The sequence below is a fragment of the Sciurus vulgaris genome (genome assembly GCF_902686455.1).
Source record: "Sciurus vulgaris genome assembly, chromosome: 11".
Taxonomy (NCBI): domain Eukaryota; kingdom Metazoa; phylum Chordata; class Mammalia; order Rodentia; family Sciuridae; genus Sciurus; species Sciurus vulgaris.
In genome coordinates, this window is record NC_136472.1 from 20,502,294 (window position 1) to 20,530,156 (window position 27,863).

Below are 27,863 nucleotides of genomic sequence, written 5' to 3' on the forward strand. Positions count from 1 at the left end.
GAGTGGAAAATCACTTATCTTTAAAAGTAAAATAAATATCCCCATACAAGTATTCAAAAAATTCTTTCCCTCTTCATTCTGTATCTTACCCATAGTAATTTAAAAACAAAGAAAAGATTAGAAATATGAGAAATTAACATTAATAATATTGAAATAAATATTTTTATTAGTAGTTATCTTTTACAAAATAGGAAATCAAAAATTAAAGAGTGTAAGACAGTTGCTTACATTCCCATACCAGATAAGTGGTGGGACCTGGAATCATAACCACCATGGAGATAGCATGAAACTATCTTCAAAGACTTTCTTTCATCCCGAAGAGATGAACTTAAACAAATTATATGGAGAAGTGAACAGTTTACACACCCTAAACTCAGAGTATTTTGGAGCTTCACTCACTAACACTAATGCCTGCTTTTGCCCTTGTTCTGTCCCAACAAAGTACCCTACTGGATGATCTTCATGTTTGGGTTGGAGGGTATGGTATCCTGAGGGTAAATATACCTGCTGTAAGCATCTGCAAATTTATGGGAATTAATATAAATATTCAATGCAGAAAGAAAACAATATTAAACTCTGTTATTTCAAAAAAGAGACTATGAGAAGAGAGTGAACTTCAGAGGCTTTTCTTTCTCACATCACTAGAATAGTTTCTTCCACCAAGGGACACTTAAACACTAAGCCATTCCAAGCCCCTTTTATTTTTTATTTAGAGACAGGGTCTTGCTAAGTTGCTGAGGCTGGCTTTGAACTTGTGATCCTCTTGCCTCAGCCTCCTAAGAGGATGGGATTGTAAGCATGCACCACTGTGCCTGGCTCTTCCATAATACTTTCATGATACACATTTCTGATTTTTCCTGTCCTTTTCCCCACTCCAAGAGGACTATGTTGTTTCGTCATTTCAATGTTGTGGAAGAAGCTTGTGAAGTATGCGCACATGCAAAGTCCCTTCTCTGTATAAACTACCCACACCCTATAACTCCTTCTGAGAGAAAGTGTTGATAAATCTCAATGAAGTATAGTTTGAATAATTTCCCAAATTTCCTAAGATATTTAGTTAAAGTAAATTTAGTGGAAAGTATGAGAAATATACTTTAGTCAAAGTCATTTATTTGCTCATAAGCAAAGATGCAAGGTTTTCAACATTTTAAGAATATTTTCTTCATGTTGCTGGCTCAAGACTGAGCTCATTTTCTAATAAAATCTATCTCAGTATGTCGTCCAGGAAAGTTGGAGTCCCTGGGGGATGGGGAATTCCACCAATGGGGAGAGTGATAGTCCAGAGGTGTTAATGCTTCCCTGACCTCTACACAAAGCTTCACTGTCCCTCCAAATCCTCTCTGTTCTCATGAGTGGGATTAAGCTTCATCAGGGCATTGAGGCCAACATGTAGAAGTTCCTATCTTGGGTGAGGGGTGTCTCACCATGTGGAGAGTTCGTGGTCAGTGGTGAAGTTTCTGTGACAGTATGTGATAGGACTTCTCTCTACACAACTGAACTTCCGGACCCTTGGTGTTGCTTCCCTCTGTGACACTCTTCCACCATGATATTCAGGGCCACCTGAAGCCCTGAGAGTTGGCGCTGGACTTCTATGAACTGAGACCTCTGAAACCATGAGCCCTTAAATAAACACTTGCTCCTTTAAAATTGTTCTGGTCAGATCTATTAGTTGCATCAGCAAAATAGCTGACTAAAATAACATTTCCCTTCAATTCCAAATTTCTGTAGTTGCCTATTTGACATTTTCCTTTGCATGTTGGATAGATATCTTCACATGCAGTGATTGATTATGTTTGGTTCAAACATACTGTGTCTGTAACCTTCTCACAAGAGTCATCCTCTAAAACCAGGAAGTCAAGAGTTGAAATATCACAGCTTACACCTAACATATTAGAAAAAAATATGCATCAAAAATATACATACTATCCTGGTCTACCTGCCATCATCTCTTACTTATATTACAGCACATAAACTGTAAACATTCTTTCTATTTGTACTCTTCATCTGCTAAGTCTATTTTTAGTTAAACTACCAGAGAATATTGTTATTACTAAAGCAACATCAGAGAGACTTCTTACTTAAAACCCAGCAATGGCTCCATCTCACTCAGAGTAAAGAGGAAAATCCTGACAACGATTTGAAATTCTTTGTCTCATTGGTCTCCTGTGACACTTACACACGTGGTCCTCTCCTGATTTCAGCCATACTGGCTTCCTTGCTGTTCCTTGATCCTTGACCACATCAGGCAGGTGTTCACCTTGAAACATCATCTCTTCCAGCTGCCTTCTCTACTTAAAGGACTCTTGTAATAAGATTCTTGACCAGTAGTTTCAGCTACTTAAGATCTTCTAGACTACATTCAGTATGGTCTTTCTAATGGTCATATTTAATACAGCTTTCCCATCTAAAACCTGATCATCTTATTATTTATCAAACATTTTTTTCTTTCCTTTTTATCTCCCTTTCTTCCTCTCTCTCTCTCTCTCTCTCTTTCTTTTTTCTTTCTTTCTTTCTCTTTCTGTTTTTTCTCCCCCTGCCTCTTTCTTCCTTTCTTCCTTTCTCTGAATATCATACCAGGACCTTACAACCATTGAACCAGTGTTCTACCACTAACCTGTATCCCCATTCTCCCTTTTTCTCTTTATTAGTATTTGTTATCTAACTTTTTTCCTTACTTGTTTTATTTATTATTTCCTGTCTGTTCCCACCTTCACATAACACAATCTCCAAGAAGGTAAACATTTTTGCTTATTTTGGAGGGGAATTAGAGTGCAATTGTTGAGCACATCAGACACAGTAGAAACCCCTTCCAGGAGTATAGAATTATAAAATGGAAAGAGGACTTGTACGTATTTTGAGTTTTATAGTTACTTCCACTAATATTACACTCTAACAAAGAGATCCAATGGCACAGCTTTGAAGAACAGGAAGTAGCAGGCATGGTGACATGTGCTTATAGTCGCAGCAGCACAGAAGACTGAGGTGGACTCATCACTGGACATCTGGAATTGGACACCAGCCTGGGTAACATAGCAAAACCACACCTCTAAAGCAAATAAATAAATAACAAAGTTTAGAAAGTGTATATTTTTTGTGGTCCAAATGTTTATGTCCTGAACAACTAAAAATGCCAGAGAGTGGAAGAAATCAGCCATATAAGGTACTGGCGAACTGCTGGGTAAACCACCATGAAAAGGGTATGACTCCAAGAAGATGAGAATTTCACTGACGTGACTTGTTCTGTGGCTGGTTTTATCCTGGGAATGCTTGTTGATTCTGGGCATGAACAGGTTGGGAATCAGGGCTTTGTACTGAAGCAGGGTCATATCTAGAAAAAGTGTTGAAGCAGAGAACCCAGAAGAGCTTTGGAGGAAATTTGAAGAGACCTAGTATTTTTTTCTCTCAAAAAGATGTATGGATTGAACTGTATTTTCCCAAGAAGATACTGAAAACTAAATGCCTGTACCTATGAACATGCCCTTACTTGCAAATAATGTATTTGCAGATAACCAAGTTAAGAGGATATTATTACACTGAATTCTAATCCAACATAAATGTGCCCTTATAATGAGAAAAAATTTGAACACCAAGACCAATATATGCTCAGAGAGAATGCCAAGTGAAGATGAGGTGGGGGTGGGGATGCTACTAAAATAAAAGTCCTCCAAAGATTAACAGCATCCATTGATGGTAGGAAAGAATCACAGAAAGAATCATGGATTTCAGTAAGAACCATGTAACAATAAATAAATAAATAAATAGCAGGAAGCAAAGAAATAGAACATAAAAATGAGGAGAACACAGAGCCAAAACTTGGGTCCTTTAATAGAATAGTAAAATTGACAATTTTCCATCAGTGCAGTTGTGGTTACATGGTTCTATATATTTTTCAAAATTCATCTGTGCACTTAAGAATGCTGCTTTTATTGTGTATAAATTATACTTTAAGATGCTAATTAAAAATGAAAATGTGCAAAAATACTTTTTATTTAAATCCTCTTTTTCTCTACTGACTTCAAAATGTTTTTAAAATTATGGAGATTTTGGGAAATAGTTTTATTTCTAACTACTTGTATTATAATTCATATCCTCAATATTATTAGGATTAATTCAAAATTATTAATTATTAAATCATTTGTGTAAGTTGTATTTAATGATGATGCATGTGTATGTGTGTGTGTGCAGGTATGTGTGCAGGTGTGTGGTTCTGGGGATAAAGACCAAGTCCTGTAAAAGCACTGCACCTCTCCTGTATACCACCAGCCATGATGGTAACATTTTTCAGAATAGAAATCTAGGAGAAGTTAAGAAATGTACCTACAGTCCCAGAAACACAAGCAATGAAGGTAGAATTCACTTCTATCTGGTCTACTTGTGTTCTAACTGGGCTGAGAGTTGTGACTAGCATTCAAAATGATTCCACTTACAGGAGAAAGCCTTTGGTAACTTTAGTAGTGGACACCTCCAAGAGACTTTTAATGCATGCTGGGATGGTTCACTGGGTAACTGAAAGGGTAGTTGTCCCCAAGGACAGACCAAGAGAACAGGAAGGCAACTGAATTTGCCTCCTGCCATCCTTCCCTGGAACTAATTGGCTCAGGGTTTGCTGTGTGCCTGGGTTAACTATGGTGAGTAGCTCATTGAGCAAATCCTTCAGGGTCTTTGTGGGAAGAGTTGTGGTACTTGCCCTCTGGAAGCTGGACACTTGTGAGTTTTATGAAATATCGATAAATACTTGGTGGAGGAAAATGAGATGTTCTGCAAGAGAATATTTTGGGGTAACATAATTGACTTTAGGAATACTTTTCCATGGAATTGTGGTGACATTTTCTTTTTATTCTAGAAATTTTTAGAAAGAGAAGTAATAAATTTTCTGTCAATATTCCAAATCCTTTGGTAGATTCTAACTTAGGCCTCCTATAAAGATCTATCTGGATCATCTGCTCTACCATAGATTCTACAATGGAAAGCAAGAGTGGATGAATCTAAAGCAAAATTTTTATGCTGCAGATTTACTGTATGTTATTCATCTGCACAGTAAACCAGAATTGTAAAATAGAAAAGTATGACCACGTTGTTAAATGTCATCTCTTTCTTACCAAGAAAAGAGGTAAGTTTTCAAGGCCAGCTGATTTATTTTCTTTCCTTTTCTTCCGATTCAGGACCAAGTCACTGTCATCTGATTCCATCTTCTAAGAAATCTAAACTTCTGTAAATATATTTTTTCTAATTGATGTTGAAAAGTTTTCAGTATTTCAGGGTGGTTCAGCTTTCACTGGCTTAGGCTCAATTCCAACTGAAGATGAAGGGGACAAGGGGGACCTGCACATCTCTTGTTTGCAAAGACTGAAGTCAGGACAAAGATAGGGATGCACACTGATCAGATGCAGTCAGTTGGCAATTAGGCACTCAGAGTGCCTAATTGGCACAATTAGGTACTGAGAGTCTTGAAATTGACCATACTAGTGTTGACTGTCCAGGGTCTCTTATAAGCCTTGCTTTTTCTGGTGTTAGAGAAAGACATAACACAAGGAGGAAGTGGGGAGCAGCAAAACTCTTCAGCAAAACCTCAGAAGAATACACTTTATCTGTGGTTCCTTGCTTATCTTTGCCTGGTGGAAGTATCCATCTTTTATCTCCTAATTCTCCCTTTTCTGACTCTTGTTCATAATAACACTATTTTTTAAAGTTTTTGTTCTGATTCCTCCTATTATTCTCTAACCTTTTTATTCCTCACACTAATATTTTTCAGATATAGCTATGAAATGCTGGTCTCTTTGACCCATCCTGAAGACTGCAGTCCTTTAATAACTAGGATATGTCCTGAACTTTTTACATGGTTTTCTTTGCTGTCTGTTCATGGTTTCTTGATTCTGTGCTGGCTCCACCAGGATGGATGGGATGTGATAGTTCACATAGCAGTGTGGATGGAGTGTTAAGAGATTTCCATGCAATGAAAAGGTCTGTGTTCCCATCCTGGGTCTTCTCTGATTGATCTGTGCTAAACTTTGTCTCCCAGGTTATTCTAAAGTGTACAAATTGAAATAGCACAAGACTGTCTTACAAGGTATGGTAAAATCAAATGAATGCAAAATGGTAAATCAAAAGTGAGAGAAGGATATACTGGGAATTACATGATTCAATAAACAAAGAATTTAACAAGACTGTTGCTAAGAAACTCATTTGACTGGATAACTTTGGGGAGGTTTTGCTGAGGAGACGATATTTGAATTGGGTGTTCTATCCAAAGAGAAGTGGAGAGTGGCTATTACAGAAGAGTAAAGGCCATCACATGCTGAGGTATGGAAGATTCGGGGAATGAGATTGTGGTTGTACTTATGAGGGCAGACACTTCAGATGTGACTGGAGCATATATAAGGGGAAGCATTGAGAGGATAAAGGACACGTAAGTGGTATAGGGAATGGGGGTTTGAAAGTCGTAGCAAGCACCTCAACTATTGTGTTTGAAAAGCATAGCAAACATTTTATTGTATATATTAATTATTGTATTTTTAAAGTGCCCACTTTCTCATTTAGAGGATAAGAAGGTGGGGGGGAAGGAGAGAATGTCAAAAGTAAGATGGAATACCTGAATGTGGGTCCTTCTATACCATAGAACAGATATTCTAGTAAAAACCCATAAGGATCTTGAAGGATGCTAGGAATGACCACTGAAAATATGGACCTTTGGGAAATTTTAGTATAAATTTCTGTTGCATGTGTGTTAATAATTCTCAATGAAAACTCACATAGGTATGCACCAAATTCACTTTAGAACTGAAGTACAAGATACTATGCAAAAGGAATAATATCCTGGCTTTGTGACTGTAAAAAATGTTCCCATTAAAGCAGATAAAATTGTGTATATGAACAAGAAATTAATTTAAAAATAACTAGAGATAAACACCAGAATAATCAATTGAGGGAAAGGAGCAGAGAGTGGAGAGAGGAAAGGGGAAGGAGAGGTACTGGGATCTGAATTAGAACAAGATATATTTCATGATTCTACAATTATGTTAAAATGGATTCTACAGCCATGTGTAACCAAAAAGAACCAATAAGTAAAAGCAGATGAAAGATATTTAATTTTGCAATCTCTTACAGAGAACAGTTGAGAAAGAGCATATCTGGTCCCTCTCTTAAGAAAGGAAGTAGCAAGTCTGAAACTGTAATGGATCATATTTTGCATGCCTGCAGGCTGCAGAGCCAGGCTGTATTTTTTTGGTACCACAGTGTATTCACTTTTTTGTGTTTCACCAAGTTTTTAAGTGCAGGGGACAGAAAGAGAGATATCTTAACTTGAACTCTGAAATTTTTTAAGGGATAGAGTCGTCATTATATATAAGCTCTTCAAAGTGCCCTCAAACATAACCTATTAAATAACTGGGCAGTTTTTGTTCCTTGTGCTGAGTAAATCTTAATAAAAGCTGATATCATGCTTAATGCCTTCACATTTTATAGGTCACCAATGACAAGGTATCCAAACTTCACAGTCTGGCTTTCATGAACCGTGACTAGAAAGACAAATTGCTTTCAAAGCTTTTCTACTGTATCTTTGGAGTCTGGATTACCAGAGATTTTGTATTGATCTATTAGTTCAAGATTTTTTCTACTCATTTACATTAAAATTTGGTTTGATTGACCTCATCCTAAATTCACCCACTCTTCTGATTGTCATATCTCTGAATTCTACCCTTCTCCACAACAAAAGAACTGTTTTGATTTTTTCTCTCATCATGGGTTTCCTACAGTCAAGATATTGGGAACTTTGAATTCATTTCCTTTTTATATGTATTAAAAAATATTAGGTGCTGCCATTTCTAGCTACAGAGGATATCTACTTTTCCTAATATCAATCATACGGTGGCTTAAATGATTGATAAATGTATCAACATTTAACTTAGTGATCATAGAGTTGATAAGAACAGGTGAACATTTTTCCTATTCCTCTCAGCAATTTTAGATAATTTTGATTTGGGAATTCAAGCAAAAAACTTTTACAGAAAAATGGAGAATAAATATAAGTTTTATAATATTTTGAAACAAAGAATCACGTTAAAATGGGAAAATTGGCAAAGTGGACTATATAAAGTGGAAAACATCAGAGAAAAAGAGAAATAATAGAACACAGACCAAAATCAAATTTAGAATTCATAACTAAGAAATATAGTTATTTCTTTGTTAGCTTAATATCCACTCATTTAAAATATTAATATTTCTAATAATAATCTAACAAAAAGTTCAGGAATATCATAAGGGCAATAATTTAAGGAAATGCATGTGTACAAATGTAAATTTTATGGATGAAGAGTATATGACTATAATAAAATATAATTTTATTTCTGTTAGGCTGTTAAGATGATAATGTCATAAAATAATACAATTTTGGCATGCTTTTCAAGTTTGAAAAATAATCAACATTGAAACACATTTCATATTTGTACATAAAATAAGGATACAGAGATATACACATATGCAAATAAACTTGTAAATGTCTCTGTAAGTAGATATAAAAAGTAAAAACACTTAATTATGGAGAGTGAGCCTATAGATTTAAATGACTTGAAATGAAACTTTTCTTCAATATTAAGTTTTAACCCAATGGTACCCTATTATTGAGCTGCATTCCAGCCCTTTTTAGTATTAATTTTGAGCTAGTCACACTAAGTTACCCAGGCTGACCTTGACCTTGGCAATCCTCCTCAGTCCCCTGATGCACTGAAATTAGAGTTGTGCACCACCATTCACAGCAATATTTCAATTTTTCTTCTCAAATTCCTCAGTTTACTTTGAATATTTCATCATAACATGATTTATTCTATAACAAATGTACAGTGAGTGATTACAGTGATACAAAATGTTGAAAGTAGAGTTTACAATACATATTAATCACAATGATTATCTCTAGTACTTGTGCAATAATACTGCACTTGGAAAAGTATTATCATTATTTTTCCAGGAGATAAAAGTCAAAGTAAAATTTTTTCAAAGATTTATGTCATAACACTATAAAATAGGTAATTAAGCAATGTTAAGTATAAAAAGAGAATATTTATTTGCATGATTCTAAATGTAAGTCATAATATAAAGTGACACTGTGATTATTTTAATAATATAATTAATGAACCATGTAATCATATAATTAACAAACTCCTGAAATAGTAAAAATGTAAAATTTTATGTTGTAATTATGGAATGTTTTTAAAATAATGTTTTTAGGAAACAATGTTCTAGGGAATTCAGTGTATGTGTGTAAGAGGGGCATTATATGATTTTCACAAAGCACTTCCCAGATTATAGACCTATGAGAAACCATACCAGGTTAAAAATCATAGGTAGAAAAACTCAATATTCTAATGAAACATTTATTGCTTCATTTAGTTATTCATTTATTATTCATTGTACACAAATGGGGTACAACTGTTGATTTCTCTGGTTGTACAGGAAGTAGAGTCACAACGTTTGTGTAATCATACATGTACATAGAGTAATGATGTTTGTCTCATTCTACCATCTTTCCTTCCCCCCACCCCCTCCCTACCCTTCATTTCCCTCTACACAATTCACCATTCCTCCATTCTTCCCTTACCCCATCCCATGTCTGTTATGTATCATCATCCACCTATCAGAAAAATCAATTGGCCTTTGGATTTTGGGGATTGACTTATTTCACATAAGATGATATTCTCCAACTCCATCAATTTACCTGCAAATGCCATAATTTTATTCTTCTTTATGGCTGAATAATATTCAATTGTGTTTATATACCACAGTTTCTTTATCCATTTGTCTATTGAAAGGCATCTATATTGGTTCCACAATCTAGCTGTTATGAATTGAGCTGCTATAAACATTGGTGTGGCTGTGTCACTGTAGTATACTGATTTTAAGTCCTTTGGGTATCGACCAAGGAGTTGGATAGCTGACTCAAATGGTGGTTCCATTCCATGTTTTCTAAGGAATCTCCATACTGCTTTCCAGAGTGACTGCACCAAATTGCAATCCCACCAACAAATATATAAATATAAGTGTAATATAAATATAAGTGTAATATAAATATAAGTGTAATATAAATATAAGTGTAATATATATAAATATAAGTGTATAATCAAGAGAATAAAGAGTAGTTTCTTTCTAATATGCCCTTTTGAAGTATTATCCAAGACATTTAATCATGCATTTCCTTAAAATAGTATAACCATCAGTAAACTGATTTCTTAAACCAAGGGGCATTGGTAAGAGGTTGTGAAAATAGATTTTAGAGAATGTATTGAATCCACAATACTAATGGGATGGAAGATAAAATGGACACAAAATAAATGAAATTAACTGAGAAGAGTTTTGTTGGGTAGGATTTTCCAGTATTATTAATTTTTAATTTTATGGAATAGTGTTTTAATGATTGCAAAGTGCAGAGTTAAAATTATGATACAAGAAATATGTGCATAGATGTGTTTATATATGTGGATATGAAACTTTTTTTTAATTTTGAAGGCCAGAGTAAAGTAGAATAAGTGTTTGCATTCCATTTTTGATATAGGAAGGCTGAGTTGCAAAACAATCACTCATCCAAGGAAAGAACAAATTCTGTAGATCTCAATCTAGTTAAGAACCAATATAGTTGAAGGACATTTGTCTATTATTTTCCAATTGCAAAAAGAAAAAAAATAATTTGCTCCAGTCCAGTGAGTTTTGGGTTCAACAGAGAAATCTAGAAGAGTTGAGGACATCATAGTCTTAAAAGATGCCAGGGAATTTTGTCTCACCACAAATGAACGCACATAGTAGAATCAAAGAATTTATATATATCAGCATACTGATCTTTTAAAGATGTCTGTTACTTTCTTCTTTATGCAAGCTAAACATTTGTCAACTGCATGCTGCCCACAGGCACTGACATGGTGATGTATAATGGCAGTGTGACTGAATTCATTCTGTTTGGGCTGACACAAGATGCTGGCAAGCAGAAGGCAATATTTGGGATCTTCTTGATTCTTTACCTCATGACTCTTCTGGGGAACTTTCTTATCGTGGTAACCATTAAAAGAAGCCAGACACTTGGGAGTCCCATGTATTTTTTCCTTTTCTATCTGTCCTTTGCTGATGCTTGCTTCTCTACAACCACAGCCCCCAGACTGATTGTGGATGCCATTTCTCAGAAGAAGACTATTTCCTACAATGAGTGCATGACTCAAGTTTTTGCAGCCCATTTCTTTGGCTGTATGGAGATATTTGTGCTCATCCTCATGGCCTTTGATCGCTATGTGGCCATTTGTAAGCCCCTGCGATACACAATCATCATGAGCCAGCGAGTCTGTGGTGTGTTGATAATTCTGGCCTGGGTGGGATCTTGCATCCATTCCTCAGCACAGATTTTCCTGGCTTTGAGATTGCCCTTCTGTGGCCCCAATGTGATTGATCATTATTTCTGTGATTTGCAGCCCTTATTGAAACTTGCCTGCATGGACACTTATGTAATAAATTTGCTAGTTGTTTCTAACAGTGGAGTCATTTGCATGGTGAGTTTCACAATCTTACTTATGTCCTATATTGTTATCCTATATTCTCTGAGAAACCACAATGCAGAAGGAAGGCGAAAAGCCCTTTCCACGTGCACCTCCCACTTTATTGTTGTTGTCATATTTTTTGGTCCATGTATATTTATATATACTCGTCCACCAACCACCTCTCCAATAGACAAGATGGTGGCTGTATTTTATACAATTGGGACACCTTTACTGAATCCTTTGATCTATACACTGAGGAATGCAGAAGTTAAAAATGCCATGAAAAAATTATGGTGTAGCAAAGTATGACTTTACTTGATAAATGGTATATGAGAATTCTAATGTATGCTCTCTCACCAGGTTAGTTTTTATTACATTTAATAGAAAGATAAAATATTAGTGATAAACAAGATCTCTGTGTATGTGTGTGTGCATAAATCATAATTTCATCCAATCCTCTGTAATATATATATTATACCTGACAAATCACAAAATGATTGTGCTGTAAATTTGTGTATACTAATACCTTTCCCAGATTTTTATTCTAGTCCCTTTAAAAGTGGTCATAAGAGTAATCCATAAGAAACTGGACAGAGCTAAAATTGTTGTCTTGTCAACCTAAAGATTAGAGAGAATGCTTCTACAAAATGCTACTCTGGAAATTTCCTGTTTCACTGAGGAAGTATGGAGTGATACATGCTCAAACTTCTATAAAAAGATGAAAGTCCAATGGGAATCTAGGCCTTACCTAGAAAGTCTCTCAAAATTCAGTGAATACAGAGGGAGGAGGAACCCATTATTTGGATGAGTTTGGCATACTCAGCCAGCCTGTCTCTTGGGGTGGGAGTGGGGCCATCTTTCACATTGCTCTTCACAAGAGGGAGGAGACCCTGAGAGGGTTTGGCAGCTGGAAGATGCAGAGGGAGGAGAAAGATCAATATAAGAAGAGAGAGAAGGTGAAAGGAAAGTGTCAATTTTTCCCCAGGTAGGAAGAGTTTTGTTGACATTCACATTTGACCATATGAAAATATACAGGAAGTGATAGAGTTTCAGGATATCTCTGTATCACTGCCCTTAGTAGCTTAGCTTCTCAGCTGTTGTGCTTATTTAGATTCCAGAAATGAAGAAAGACATGCTTATTTTTCTTTCTTAATAGTTTCTTAAAATTTTAACCTTAGATAACCTGGAAGTAATGGTCCAGTCTAGTGTTTCTCACCTTTGGTCTTTTAGCATTGTGTAAATGTGTTTTAAGAACTTCTTATTTTGAAGTATTTTCATTTTAAAATATCTAATCTGTGTGTATCATGCACACTCACCCTAAACCCACCTCATAAATTCACAATAAAATATGGTCATACTCTTTCTATACCTGAGCATAGGAATGCAACCACATTGGCACCCAGAGGCACCACTCTAAGTGACTTAGGCTCATGAACAAAGAGCATGATGTGCTTTGTATGTAAATGGGCATTTCTGTCAACTGAACATAAAATGTCATTGTGTTCCACAAAGACTTGCAATCACTCTGACACAGGCAAATTGGTGACAGAGGAGACTTTGACATGCCAAGAAATATATCTGTGAAAGTTCTCAGTTCCATACTGGCAAGTGGCAACTTTGTTTATACACTTCCTAGATGAATATTCAGTTTTTTATAATTTTAGTCTTCCAATTCTGTTTTTAAATATTTGACTCTAGTCCTACAAGGGATATATTTAAATTTAACTGCATCTTACATAAGCAGGACATCATAAAATTAAACTTTATTACTGGCCTCTCTCGGATGCATCAAATAATAAAGTATGAGAAAATATTTTATCAATGTCTGAATGAAAATTCAGAAAGTTTCACGAATTTTCTGTTGTTGTTAGATAGCACAGTCCCAATTCCCATGGATTTTGAACAAGTCCTCTATTTGAAATTTAAAACCATCCAAATGAACACATGTATCCATGAACTACCCTCTCTCCACCCACCCTCCCCTATAGCACAGCAAGGTAACTATGGTTGACAACAATTGTCTATTTCTGAATCACTAATAGGGAAGATTTTGAATGACTGCTGAACAAAGGAATAATCAATGTCTGAGTGATATATATACCAGTTACAATGTTCTGATCATTACATGTTGAGATATCACCTTGTACAATGTAATGCCATCAAATTATTGTCAATTAAAAACATACATAAAATTTTTAAATATAAACTAAAATGTCCAAGATGTGTTATTATCCAACTGTCAAAACTTCCTTCCACTGAGGCACAAAAGCATTACAAAGAAAAACTGGATGGTGAAATCTGAGTGAACAAAGGAGAGAGAATTATTTAGGAGGGAGAAAACTCTTGCCTATCTTGATTTCTTACTAACCTGGCTCACTTGTCTATGGACCTGACAGATGTTAAAATTCTCTTTTATCCCTTCCTTTTTGGATTTTTTTCCCCAAGTCTTTTCAAGATACCTGCCTTGGTGTTTCTATTATAGTTTCTTTGATGTGGAAGGAAAATGTCTACTCCTTGTGATTCCTGGTGATGCCTCCTTAGGTCTTTAAAATGTTGTGACCCTTTGGGGCTGGTACCTAAAACACTCCTATGACTCCCTTTGGCAGACCATGAATGTCTTATCCTGAGAAAGTCTATCAATATAAAAACAGTGTAGGTTGATGTCACCAGCAACCCTCACCTGATTATTATTTTTTTTTTTTCCTAAATCGGCTGGTGACTCTTTCTACCTAGGTGTTTCTGATCTCAGTCTCCTAGTACCATTAGTGTGGAAGCTTCTATGCTCTCAGAACAGACATGCAGGTACACACACACACACACATACACACACACACACACACAATCAATTTGACGTGAGCAGCAGGCACATCTCCACAAGGGTTTTCCAAAGCTATTTTCACAAACCATTTTCCCACTTTACACATTGGCCAAGGGTTTAAATTCTTCTCCTAGTTTTGCAAATTCATACCTACATAAGCTCCTGTGGTATGGAAACAGGTAGTGTGATCTGGACACACTTGTAATTTCACATGCACTATGTCTAGTCAGACTTTAAAATTTTACATATTAAAACATGAGAGTTGTTGGTTCATGAATGACTTGTTTATATCAACAGTGGATCTTGAGAAAATTCACTTTCATTTAGAAAGGGGCAGTACATTATTTTAATGCAATAATCCATTTCTTTGCATTCACTGTGAAGATATCTTTTAGAGACAAATTTTTGTAAACTTAAACTTATCTGAAAACAGAAAACTTCTAAGCAAATTGAACAAGGACAAATTTTAGAGATGAAGAGGAAAGCAGAGATGTGGGTGGAGGAAAACGATGTTTGAAGATCAGTTTCCTACTGGGTTAGAGGAAGAAGTCAAGGTGATCTCATAAAATACCCAAGGCAGCTCCAGTAAAGTCATTTGGTGAACTTCATGGTGAAAGGGCCATTTTTAGTTCCCTAGCTCTACATTTTGGTTTGAGGATTATTTTCAAAATAAATTAATTAATAAATAACCCTCAGGATTTAGGAATGAATTAGAAAGAATCATTACTATGGTGTCAACAGATAATAGGAAAGGATAATTTTGAAGTAATTTCAGCACCAGCCACTTCAAAGAGCTGGGTGACAGAGGGGCAATGTAGACCCAAGAGGGTGGCAGTTGATCACGCTATTTTGGGGCACACTAAAATAATCAGTCTCCATCCCCTTACTCCACCTGTGAGTCAGAGGAGACCATTGCCTTAGAAGGTAGAAGGTTAGTACCTGAATAAGCAGAACAGGGCTAGAGAATGAGAACAGCATCTTGCCTCCTAAGACTACCCTGACTTCCAGGCTTTACTATGATATCAAAAGATTTTCTCACTTTCACCATAGGAGAAAAGGAATTTGGGTTTTCACACAGCAAATCCTACCTATTTGAAGTGAATAAGTTTAATAGGAATGATGAGCACCAGCGACTGACAAAAATGATGAAAAGGAGATAGCCATGTGAAGATTAGTGGGATAAAATTTCCAGAGAGAGAAAGCTCTGACTCTGACACAGGAACGACTGGGGCATTGTCAAGGAACTATATAAGATCAGTGAGTTGAATATAAGGATCCATTTAGAGAATGGAGAGAAGAGGGATCTCAAATGCAGGCAAGGTATTGTCAGTGCATCTGTGTTCAGCCCTTCTTGAAACCCCAGAGGAAATGCAGGCTATTGGGACTGCTTTAAAGTGATCCAAAGTTAAAACATTCTTTCAGGATATAGATAGCTCTTTTGTACCATAGAAGAGTTGAGCAATGTCTTTCCATGTTCTGAAAAGGTTTTGTATTGAGCATCTATTTTTCTCTTAACTTTCAATTGTAGAGTTCACTTTGGAATATCTTCTTGAATACTTCAGAGTATTGTACAACTTTATGTTTATTTATTTTTTTTTCCATTTTTAACCGCAATGAAAAAAATCCACAAAAATATGATTATTTTGATTTTTATGAAAGCCATAAGATGGTTTTATATTATTATAATAATGTGAATATTATAAAGGATCTTAAAGCTCTTACATTTATATTTGTATAATCTGATAGGATTAATGACTGTATAAAGATCAATAGAATAAAGAGTATGACATTAGCTTTAGTTTTACATTTCTTATTTTATAGTTGGAAGTTTTCCTGACTAGGTAATCCTGGTATCAAACTTTACTGGCTTGTATTGATGAACTCTCAATAGAATAAAAAATCAGCTGAACCTGCTAATATAATCCTTCTCAGACTTACTCAATATGAAGTAGCTTCCGAATTGATAGACTTCCACCTCCATAAACTTGCTCTATTGGTTTCTCTGTTTACTTTATAGTTATTTAAGACTGTCTTATTTTCCCCCTAACTGTATGCATTTTGTTAGTTTTTAAATGGTTCTTGTCTTTTATAAGCATTTATCAGGTAGCTATTAAAAATCTAGTCAGGTCAGATATGGTGGTACATGCCTGTAATCCCAGTGGATCAGGAGGGTGAGACAGGAGGGTTGCAAGTTCAAAGTGAGCCTCAACAATTTAGCGAGGCTCTAAACAACTTAGTGAGTACCTGTCTAAAAAACAACACAATAATAAAAAAGGCTGGATATGTGACTGATTGGTTTAGCATCTCTGGGTTCATTCCCTTGTGACACACACACACACACACACACACACACACACACACAAACAAACAAACAAAAACAAACAACAACCAAAAAAACTAATAGGGGACCAAGAATAAACAAATGTAAAGTTCATCTCTCATGGATATCCAGCCCTGGAGCAGGGGGGCAGATGGATAGGAAATAGTGAAAGTCAACCGTGGTCATACGAGGTATTTTTACTCTTGATCAGAGTTACTGATGCAGTGAAGGTGTTGGGTTAGAGAAGCAGGGCAGGAGGGGAGGCTTCTTCAACTGAACCATGGGGTTTGGCTTCTCAAGGAAGATAAGATTTAATTTCTTAACTGAGGACAGAAATCAGAGAGAAATGACACTTGGAGGAAGATGAGGGTTCATTTTCAGCCAGAGAAGCAAAACCTTAAGGACAGGAAAGGGTTTCACAGCTATTTGAGAGAGGAGAGGGCTCACGATGTGCTTGGAGAGGTAGAGGCAGTAGCAAGATGGATCAGAGAATTCCAGGGCAGTGGGAGGAGATTCTAAGGTGATGGGGAACAAAGCAGGACATCAAACAAGAAGGCATCACAAACTCCATGTTGCTCACATCATAAGTTACAACACAGATTTTTAAACTTTTTTAAATTTCAGAGTTCCCTGGGGAGAATGGACAGCTGAATTCTCACCCATTTCTGAAAGAACCACTAATTCTTCTGGGAAATGAGCGGTTCTTGGCATGACAGTTAGCTGCCAAGTGAAGTCCCCTGCTTCATCCAAAGTTTCTTCATGGCAGTTTTCGCCTCTGTGTTCCATAGTGTAGATCAAGGGATTCAGCATGGAGGTGATGATTGAAATTGACACGGCCATCGCCTAGAATATGGGATAAACAGCCACAGGCCTCACATACAAGAAAATACATGGCATGAAGAACAACATGACCACAGGGGAGCCACAGGTGGAGAGGGCTTTGTGCCTCCCAACAGAGCTGTAAGACTTCAGGGAGCAGAGGATGGCTACGTAGGAGGCAACTAGGGTGAGGAAGATGGCCATGCACATCGCCCCACTGTTGAGAATGACTTAGGAGACTCAGAGTCCGAGTGTCCACGCAGGCAATTGTCAGTAAGTGAAACAAGTCACACATAAAGTGATGGATGACATTGGGGCCACAGAAGGGTATTCTGTACATGAAGAGAAGCTGTATTGCTGCGTGCATGGATCTGCCCAGCCAGGCCCCTCCCACCATCAGGCAGCACACTCGAGGACTCACTCATGATGCTGCTGTAGTGCAGGGGCTTGCAGATGGCCATGTAGGGGTCACAGGCCATCACAGTGAGCAGCATGATCCCCACACCTCCAAAGAAATGCTCTGCGAAGATCTGGGTCATGCAGCCCTCCAGCGAGATGGCAGTGCTCTCAGAGAGGGAGTCCACGATCAACTTGGGGGCAATGACGGAAGAATAGGTGATATCTAGAAGGAACAGGAAGGTAAGAAAAAAGAACGTAGGTGACCTCAGACTCTGACTTGTAATCATGGTCACCACAATGAGTAGACTTTCCAGCACTGTGATCACTTACATGATTAAGAATACAGCAGAAAATATTTTCCTCAGCTCCTGGTTCTCAGTAAGACCCAAAAGGATGAATTCTGTCACTTGTTCTGATTTCCCATCTACCTAGTGTATGAGCTTTTCTTGAAAGCTGGAGCACCTACAAAAAAGCAACATATGCTTTATATAGATTGTTGCCACCTACTGCAACCAGACCATGGGAAAGAATCGGAGGCGGACTGGGAATGAACAACTTCTTTATTTTTCTTTAGGGGTGCTTCCTTGCTTGCCTTCTTGCTTGCTTCCTTGCTTGCCTCTTGTTGCCTTATAGATGCCTTGGTGCCAATGCCAACACCAGCTCCGCCTTTGGCTTTAATCCGAGGTGGAATGTGGGCATTCTGCCTGGGCCGGATCCCAGAACAGCCTGCTGCTGGCCTCCGCAGCTTGGACTGTGACTCAGTCATTCATCCAGTGGCTTTTGTGCCGCCTCCAGCAGCTCAGGGGCCGCCGCTGGCCTCAACGTCCTGCTCCCTAGGCAGCCCCATGGCGGGGGGGGGGGGGGGGGGGGGGGGCAGGGAAGGGCTAGCAGCCACCACCGCCGCCAGCTGAAAAGTCCCCTCCGCACTGTGCCGCCTCAAGCGCGAGGTTGCTGGGGCTTCGGTGCAAGTGCAGCCAGGGCCCTGCTCTGTAAGTGCATGGGAGGAGGCCTCGCATGCCAACAGGTGGGTGCGTCCTCCCGCCCACGTTCCTGGCCTCCTCCCCAAACCTGCAAGCATGTCTCTACAATAGTTCATGATTGGTTTCTAGGACCCCAGGAACTTGTCTATTTATTATTCATTTGTTTGCCATCCAAGAATTTGACTTTTAGAAAAATGTGCTAAATATAGAATTTATAGATGCATACTTCATTCGTGAATGTTTACCTCGTGTCTTTTCTGTTTTCAAATTATCCTTCCATGTTTAATTGGTTTCTCTTCCTCCTTCTTCTAACTTAAAGATTCTTATTAATAGTCGCCTATATTTTTGGCCACCTACCTCATTCCAATCACTAGAATAATGATATGATTAGATTTATCTTTCAGATGAAGACGCTAACTCCAACAGAGTTTAGGAAACTTAGTCAAGGTTGCATAGCTAGTCAACAGTTCAGTCAAAATGAGGACTGCATGTTCTAACTCCAGACTCAGTATGCTCCAACATCAGTATGCTTTCTCTGTTAGAGATGGTGCAATTATCCTGTTTTTCCTTTAAAACAACCTAGTGAAATGAATTATTATTGTGCTCTTTTTCAAAAGCATATTGTTTTGGTTCATATGAGGTGTTGACCAAAAGTTGAAATGTTTGGTTCTGAGAGTTTTGATCTAATCAGTACATTAATTCCCTGATAGGGATTAACTGAGTTGTAACTATAGGCAGGTAGGCAGTGGAGGAGGCAGTGGTTCCTGAGGTCATGCCTTATGGTTTCTATTTTTTCTCTGCTGTGCAATGTTCCTCTCTCTCTCTCTCTCTCTGTTTTCTGGTGTCCATGTCCTATGCTGCTTTCTTCTGCCAAATTCTTCTGCCATGATGTTCTACCTCTCCTTGGGCTCCAGAGAATGGAGTCAGCTATCTATGGACTGAGACTTGCTAAAACCATTAGCCCCCAAATACCAAAAAGTGGTGATTATAGAATGCCCAACTAATCTATTGTTTAATGATGAAAATTTAACTCAAGTCCTTTTTTTTAGTTTCTTTGTCCCCTAAATGTGGCAAAATATTCCTGAACATAATTATGACAACTAAACAATTAGCTTGCAGGTTGATTGCCTTGCTGGGCACTGTGCCAGGTATGACAGGTTTATTACCTCATGTAAACTGGATGATACCACACGAGGTAGGAACCGTTATTTCTCCCATGGGAAAGAAATCCTGAAAACTTGGAAGCTATGTTATAATTTTATAACTAGTACTTTGTGGAGTCAGTGTTTTTATCACATAACTCAAATTTTTACCTATTATTTTCCATTATCAGAGAAGAGAAAATCACATTGTGTGGTACTTCAGGAGGATTGCTTGAACAACCAAGATGAAGCTGCAGTGGAAATAGCTTGCCTTGCCAGGTATTTTTGTAGGAGCTTTAAAGTTAAATGGAGATTATATTGTGCCCTGAATGAGGATTTGTTTGGTAATCTATGATCTACCTCAGCTCCATCCCTTACACAAAGCCCAGAGCATTCACAGGGGTCCTGAAGGCCCCGCATTACAAAAGCCTCTCCCTCCTTGCCCCAAAACTAAGGTCTTTATTGCAAAAACCTTTGTGAAGTTCAGGAGTCAGTAAATGGAAAGTGGATCATATTCTAGGCTGCCTTCTTAGTGTAGTCTGTCACATGGCCACTCTGCTGGCTTCCCCAAGCCTTGCTTTCCTCATCTGCAGTATAAGGAAGGCCCAGTGAGGAGTAGCAGCAGGAGGGACTCTGTTCTCCTCAAACATAAACACTCAGTTTTTTTGTTTGTTTGTTTGTTTTGTTTTGTTTTGATTTTTTACAGTGATTGCTTAGGCCTCTGGGTAAGATTTCCTTAGGAAGTCGTTCATTCATGTTCGCATCATACGAAGGTCAATGATTTGAGTAATATCCACACCTGTCTTCTTAAGGTGTGGATCTTAGAACAACTCCTTCTTGACACAGAACAAAATTCATGGCATGTGACTTCTGTTGTGTGTCCTGGTCTCCCTTATCTACCAGACTGTTTGTGCTTTGTTCTTTACCCCGTTGTCAGATCCACCTGCTTCTGCCAGACTCATACCCTGTTTCTTTCCACCTATGGCTTCCTGTTCTCAGGAAATATCACTGGAACCAGACATAGAAAACCAGCTCTGTGTTCTAGTCAGGTTATGAATCAGCTTTGTCACGGTCACCTGCGCATGTCTCAGTGTCTGTGGGAAACCGTCCTTATTTAGCAGAGTCAGACTAGGTTGAGCCATGTGATGCAGAGGCCTGGTTTCTAGGAACTGCCAGGAAGTATGTGGCACTGCGTGGAAGTGTATCCCTGTCTCCTTCTGGAATCTTCCTCCTAAGAGGATGGCTCCCCTAACTCCACCCTATTCTGTACATCACAAAAGAAGCTCCTCCCAGTCCTTACCTCCTTTGACCTGCATATTGTAAATAAAGGAGAGTTGGGAGACCCAGTTGTTGTAAAGAAAAACCAACATCCTCCTCAGGCAGTCAACAATTTCCTCCTCCACGCCAGATGCAGCAGAGAAGATTCCGACAAGTTTCTACAGCAGTGTAATTAATACACCATAGCTGTCATACTTGTATTGCCTCCTAATAATTAAGGGCAATGTGCAAAGGACTTTTTCTCACTTAATTATCACAGCTTTATGAAGTATGTATCTTTATTGACTGAATTTCAAAAGCAGCAACTGAAGATGAGAGAAACTGTAACCACCTCACACTTACCAGAGTCTGGTTGCTACTTCTTTGGTAAGCAGGTCCAGTGAAACCATTAACTTGCTATATTGTCCTTTACCATGTGTATTTCTAAACTTGCCTGAGCTCAAACCAAAACAATTAACAGTACCTTGGCCTCTCAGCTGCCTCCCAATGCATCAGTGAAGAGCTCTTCTTTGAAAAGTTGGTCTGGTGAGGACAGGGATAATTATAATTAATGCTTTCCTTTTCGCCAGTCCACTTCCCTCACTTTGCCTAAACACTGGCATTGACAGTGAGCATTTTAAAAACTCACTGGGGCTGGGGAGATAGCTCAGCTGGTAGAGTGCTCGCCTCGTAAGCACAGGGCCCTGAGTTCGATAGCCAGTACCGCAAAAAAAAAAAAAAAACAAAAACACACAAAAAAAAAACTGTTATTATCTCTGTCACCCCACTGCCACCAACACTAGCAGCCTTTCTTATGGATAGATTCATGACTGAATGAGGAAGCTATGTTTTGACACATAGGGAAATATTGAAAAAAAAAGATTTCAAAACTAGAACCTTCAATCTAACTTAGTACTTAATATTGTACATGTTAAAATTTTAAGGGAAATAATGCATTTTATTTTTTTGGTCAAAAATTAGAGGTCAATGGTATGGAAGGATGGAGAGAAATTACTTTGTGGGCCTGTGTAAAGGAAAGAGAGAGATGGAAAGAAAAGCAGGAGAGAAAGATGTGTAAACAAAGGGGAAGAGAAAGAGGGTATGTGTGAAAGGAGGGAGAAAGAGAAAAGAAAGGTTAAAGTAAAATTGAAAAAAATGCAGAAAAGGGTCTCTCAGTAACCTTTTCATGTATGTATTATCTCTCTTCCTGCCTGTGAGAACTTTTGGAAATCAGACATTTTATTTTTCAATTTTTATTTTATTTTTCTCTCTTACAGGGGGTTTCATTTGAAAGGCAAATAGATAAAGAAAATGTCATATCAGTACATAATGGAGTCTGAGCCACAAAGAAGAATGAAATTAAGTCATTTGCTGTAAATGAATGGAACTGGAGAGCGTCATGCCAAGGGAAATAAGCCAGACTCAGAAGTTAAGAGAAGAATGTTTTCTCTCATGTATGGAAGCTACAGAGAAATGGAGAAAAATAAAGAGGAACTCTTGACAGTAGAAGGGAGAACTGGGCAGTAGACAAAGTGCGATCAAGGGGGAAGGAGGAGGGTGAGGAAGGAGAGGAACTGCAGAATGAAATTGACCAAACTGCTAGATACATGTATGAATATGTCACCCTTCCACTTACAGGCACTGCTATAATGCATCAAGCAAAAAATAAATAACGAAGAAAAATCAGTAAATTAAAGATGGGGGATCAGGGAAAGGAGGTGGGAAACTACGGGGATATTACTTGTTATTAAATAGCAAATCATGTTACATGCACTTATAACTATGTCAAAATCTCTACAGTTATGCATAATTATCATGCACTAATAAGAAAAAGAAAGTAATCTGATCTAACACAAGTTTAAGCACAAATATAAACTGAAGCCCTTCAAGTTCCTTATCCAGGTAATATGTAACATTTACAGATAAAGCAAACAAGTGTTGAGTATGAAAGACTGACATACTTTTGTCTAACAAGTTTATATGTACCTAAATAAAATTAATACAAAATCAATTAAATTAATCATTTTCGGGTAATCTCTATGCTACAATTCTATGCAATGACTAAACCTACCTATTAAATACTTAGATGAATAAGATGATTGTTAGAGTGTAGGTTTTATAGATGTTCAAAAGTGGAGACTGTAAAATTCTGAGGTCATCTGTGATCATATCACATCCAAGTTTCATTCACATGAAGTAAACTTCTTCAAATAATCCAAGAAACAGGTGAAATTATTTCAGCTTGATTCTTCTGTGAAGAAAAGATACCTAAGGAACAGGGGGGAAGTCATCTATCTATTCAATCTTGGTCAAATTCATAGAACTAGGATATTTTTACTGCTTTCCAAGAAAGGTTTGAAACAGAAGTTTTGCAACTCTCTGAGCCTAATAAGGAAATAACCTTCCTGGTCACTGAGGGATTTGCCTTCTCTCCATTTAGGAACAACTGCTAAAGTGTTAGCCAAGTAGAGCCTTCACTAATGCATTTCGCCTTTGCTTTCAAATTTCTGTGGTCTATTTTCAAATGAAAGCAGAATGTCTTCATTCATCCTTCTTAGGAGGCACATCAGAGAATGCTCTCTTCTCTGGGTGCCAGACCTGGGCTGTAAGAGCATGCAGTGGCCATTGAGAAGTAGTGGCACAGCACCATTTGTCACTCTGGTTGCACCCCTTGAGACTGGTTCTACCTGAAGGAGGTGCAGATCTCTAAATCAAGCCTTCCCACCTACCTAGGTTTCTAATAGGGTATTCTTGTGGGTAGGAGTATCCCTGGGGCCAAACCAACAGGCCTTTCCACAGGCCACAATCTATACCTCAGTATTAACCCTTTGTTCATTAGCTCCTTCACTGTGATCTAAACCTCAATTACATGATGGCCACAATCTTAAAGTGACTAGAATATATGAACTGGAAGGGACCTGAGTCAGATATCATGTCTATAGTCCATTTCTCTCTCTGGAGACATACTTGAGCCCAAATGTTGCCATTGCGATCAGAACATTTTTGTCCAGGTTTAAAATTATTTAAATCATTTTTGTGTCTGTGAATATTTATATGTACTTATGCACACGTATGTATTTTGGTTGTTAAAATAGGGGAATAAAACAATCATTTGGTTTATTCCAGAAAGAAAAGTAAGCTGATTTTTATGACTTATCCTTAGAGCCAACAGAAACAACTTGAAATATTAATAAAACTAGCATATAAACCGTGTGCCTTAGCATATGTCCTCTGCCAGCTTGAAGGCAGCCATTGTCACTGTGCTTTCAGTTTATTCCTCACTAGTGTCTGCACCATGAGCTCTGTCTACCACTCACATGCTGTCACCAAGGAAACGAGTATAAGCAAACACTACAAAGTCACTGGGTCAGACAACAACCCTGGAAGTTCAATATGTAATTTAGCAGGGGTAGCTTAGCCAAGAACCAAAGCAGGAAAGACAAAGAATGAGGAAGCACATCTGCTCCAGACTCAGGCAGACCTGGCTTCCAATCTTTTTGAGGCTGAGATGAGGTTATTTATAGCGCTTAAAGATTCTAAAAGCCTCAAGTTTATGCTCTGTGAATGAGTGTAATAGGAAGGGCTATCTGCACTGTTCGTGTGAGAGTCCAGTGAGGCCATCCACTGGAAACATCAATGCACAGCCAGAACCTGTTGGGGCACAGAAACTTATAGATAACAATGTTTCCCCAAGTTCTAAGCACAAAGCACCTGCCACAGTAGCTACTAGATATGGACCAGCTTATTTTATCAATGGCAAGCCCTGGTGATTAAGTAAGGATAATCTGTAAGGTTACTGTTTTCTCATAATCTTTTGGTAAAAAAAAATTTCTGCCTATGCTTTGGAAATTTCTTTGATTTTATTAGTCACAAGCCTGTCATCAAAGCCTGAAGAAAAATGTATATAAACCCAGCCTTCCCCAGAATAAAGTGGGAATGACTGCACCAGAACTAGAGTCTGTGTCTTTCATTCTCCATCCATTGCCTACGCTGTCTCCCCGCGCCCCCTTACCAGTGTGGAACCCATGGACTCTTGCTAGGGCTGGACCCCGGCAGGTGTGCTGTAAATATTCACAAGCAAATCCCTTGGGGGTGCAGCTGCAGGACTGTGGCCCTTCTCATGAAAGAGTTGAAGACAAAGAAATCATGACAATAGAAACCAACAGCTCTCCACTCCTCCAGATTTCATTCACATTGAATCCTGCATGCTCAACACCTATAAGTCTATCAAGAACGGGATGATCATCTCAATTTTCAGAACCTAAATCTTTCAGAGTGGGCACAGTCTTTTCTATGGATTTCTTTTTAAATTAATGATATTTCATGATCACTGGAGACACTTAGACAAGTCATAGTATTACCTATTCATGATGGGGGAAAATAAGGAGTAATACACAAATAGCTGTTTACTTCTTGAAATCTCCAGTTGAGCAAGTAGAGTGCCATATCATCTAAGAGTCTACCATTAGCTGGCTTTTCATTTTTTTTTTTTAATTAGTCAATGTATTATCAACTGCATATCTTTTCCAAAATGTAAGTAGGATAATGGAGGAAAATTTTTCACTGGGAACAAAATCATCAGTTTGCTTTGCCCTTTGACAGGAGGAAGTGAGGATGGGGAACCTGTAAAGCTGATGATCAGTTGAGAGTTAAATAGAAAGACAGTCATCCAGTAATGTTAGCACAGAAGATGACTTTGACACTGTGGCCTAAGGTCACCCCTAAGTCTCATTATCTCAGAACCATGTAACGTATCAATGTAACATTGTAGAAAGAAGACAGGCACTGTCCTAAAGACATGGTAATCAATTATTCTCATTCCACCTGTTTTCCTACACAAGTAAAATGAGATATAAAACTAACTCATAATCTGCGGAAAACCTCGGCTGCTGCTTCAAGCTGGCTGCTGTTTGCCGATGGGCTGCTTCAAGGGGCTCCGATTACAGAGCAAAACCGCAGCCCCAGGGCCTGGCTTGCTCCAAGCGGTTGGGCGGGGCTTCTTGCTCTTTTTGCTTACCTAAAACCACAGCTTCTGGCGCTTTCAGCTGGACCAGGCCCAACCAGCGGGACAGAAGACACGTACTTGTATTAGAAAGTGATTGGATCATAAGGGCTCTGATCTCATCTGCAGATTAACATACTGAGGGATTCATAGTTGATGGAATTATTGGGAGGTTGTGGAATCTGTAGGGAACGGGCCACAGTTGAAGGAAGTAGGTCACTGGGGTGTGGCCTAGAAAGGCACATCATGCACCTGGCCCCTCCCCACACCCCACTGCCTCTGTTTCCAAGCTGCCACAGGTGAGTCGCTTTCCTCCATCCTCGGGCAAGCCCGGCTGCCTTGATGTTCTGCCTCACCTCAGGTCCAGGGCAATGAGGATAGTCAACCATGGGCTGAAACTTCTGAAACCATAAGCTAGAATGAATCTTTCCTCTTTCCTTTCAAGTTGTGTGTCAGGTGTTTTGGTGACAGTGATGAAAAGCTGTCAAGCTCATCTAACATTATGCATTGAAAGAAAGAGAGAGTTCAAAGGTTTGTAAAATACATTTGGAAGCCTGGCTCATGGGAGTATTGAATGAAATTTTGTTCATCCTCTGCTTTAAGGATCCACATGAGATCACATTTCTTAATGGAATGTGCAGGTTTATCCTGTGTTATTCCAAACAGAGCCGTATGCTTCTTAATATGCATTGCTTATTTTCTCCCTTTGGAATGATTTTCTTGTAAAGTACCAGATGTCTTGGATGACCATTGCATCCTTGAGGAGTTCTGTATCATAAGCAAAAAGAGAACTAGAAACTTTTATCCTGAGATTGTCAAACTTACTTATGTGACCTCCTTGTGTCCTATCATTTCCAGATTTGCTGTTTTGTGTGTGTGTATATGTGTGTGTATCTCAGTTGTAATTATTTCAGCACCTTCCTCATTGAGTTCTTGTCATTTCAGTCAGACCTACATTCATTAATATTTTTTGTTAAACTTACTTATGTTTTGAATTGAATAAAAATTTTTCCAATTATTCTCCAAAGCTGACACTTGCCTTTAGTTGGTTGTATCCCATACTCCCTAGCAGGGAGTGACAATCACCATGATAAGAAATTTTTTATTTCATCCATTTCTATTATAATTAAATATTTATAATAAATTTATTTAAAAATGTAAACATTTTAGAATAAGTAAAATATTTACATTTATTATTATATAATTATATCCATTTTATATACATATGTTCATATTTATTAATTTTTATTTATTTTTATGTACTTATGAACATATGCTGTTTTGAAATATGATCATATTGGGAATTGGCTACACTGAATTTAATGATTAGGGTATGTTTTACCTCATATTCTTATTTCAGTTGCATCTAATTTTCAACAACAATTGCAACTATTGTCAGTTTTGAATTGTTCAATTGTTGCTTATAACATTCTTCAGGATTTATAATTTCTAAAAATAACTGGAACTGCTCAAAAACTAATCAGTACAACTGTTTTTAAGCCTGCAGTTACCCAGCAGTGGGAATGCCATTAGTCGATCTTCAAGAGATTCAAGAGGTTGAGAGACACATGGAGGTTTTGGGAAAATAAGAATATTTAACAGAAAGTATAAAGTTCAGG

At 37.9% G+C, this 27,863-nt stretch overlaps 1 protein-coding gene and 2 pseudogenes across 3 annotated transcripts in view; 2 read left to right on the forward strand and 1 right to left on the reverse strand.

Moving 5' to 3' along the window:
* The window catches only part of LOC306639736 (olfactory receptor 4C46-like), a 111,045-nt pseudogene that overhangs the window by 4,372 nt on the left and 78,810 nt on the right, over positions 1-27,863 (forward strand). The window lies entirely within an intron of this gene.
* On the forward strand, positions 10,905-11,816 carry LOC306639156 (olfactory receptor 4C11-like; the record flags this gene model as incomplete). Its single annotated transcript, XM_079102564.1, has 1 exon — positions 10,905-11,816. One exon carries the CDS (start codon positions 10,905-10,907, stop codon positions 11,814-11,816), a length of 912 nt encoding a protein of 303 aa, XP_078958690.1.
* Positions 17,362-18,287, reverse strand: LOC306638441 (olfactory receptor 4C6-like; annotated as a pseudogene). The gene has a single exon. The product of its transcript is annotated as an olfactory receptor 4C6-like (transcript).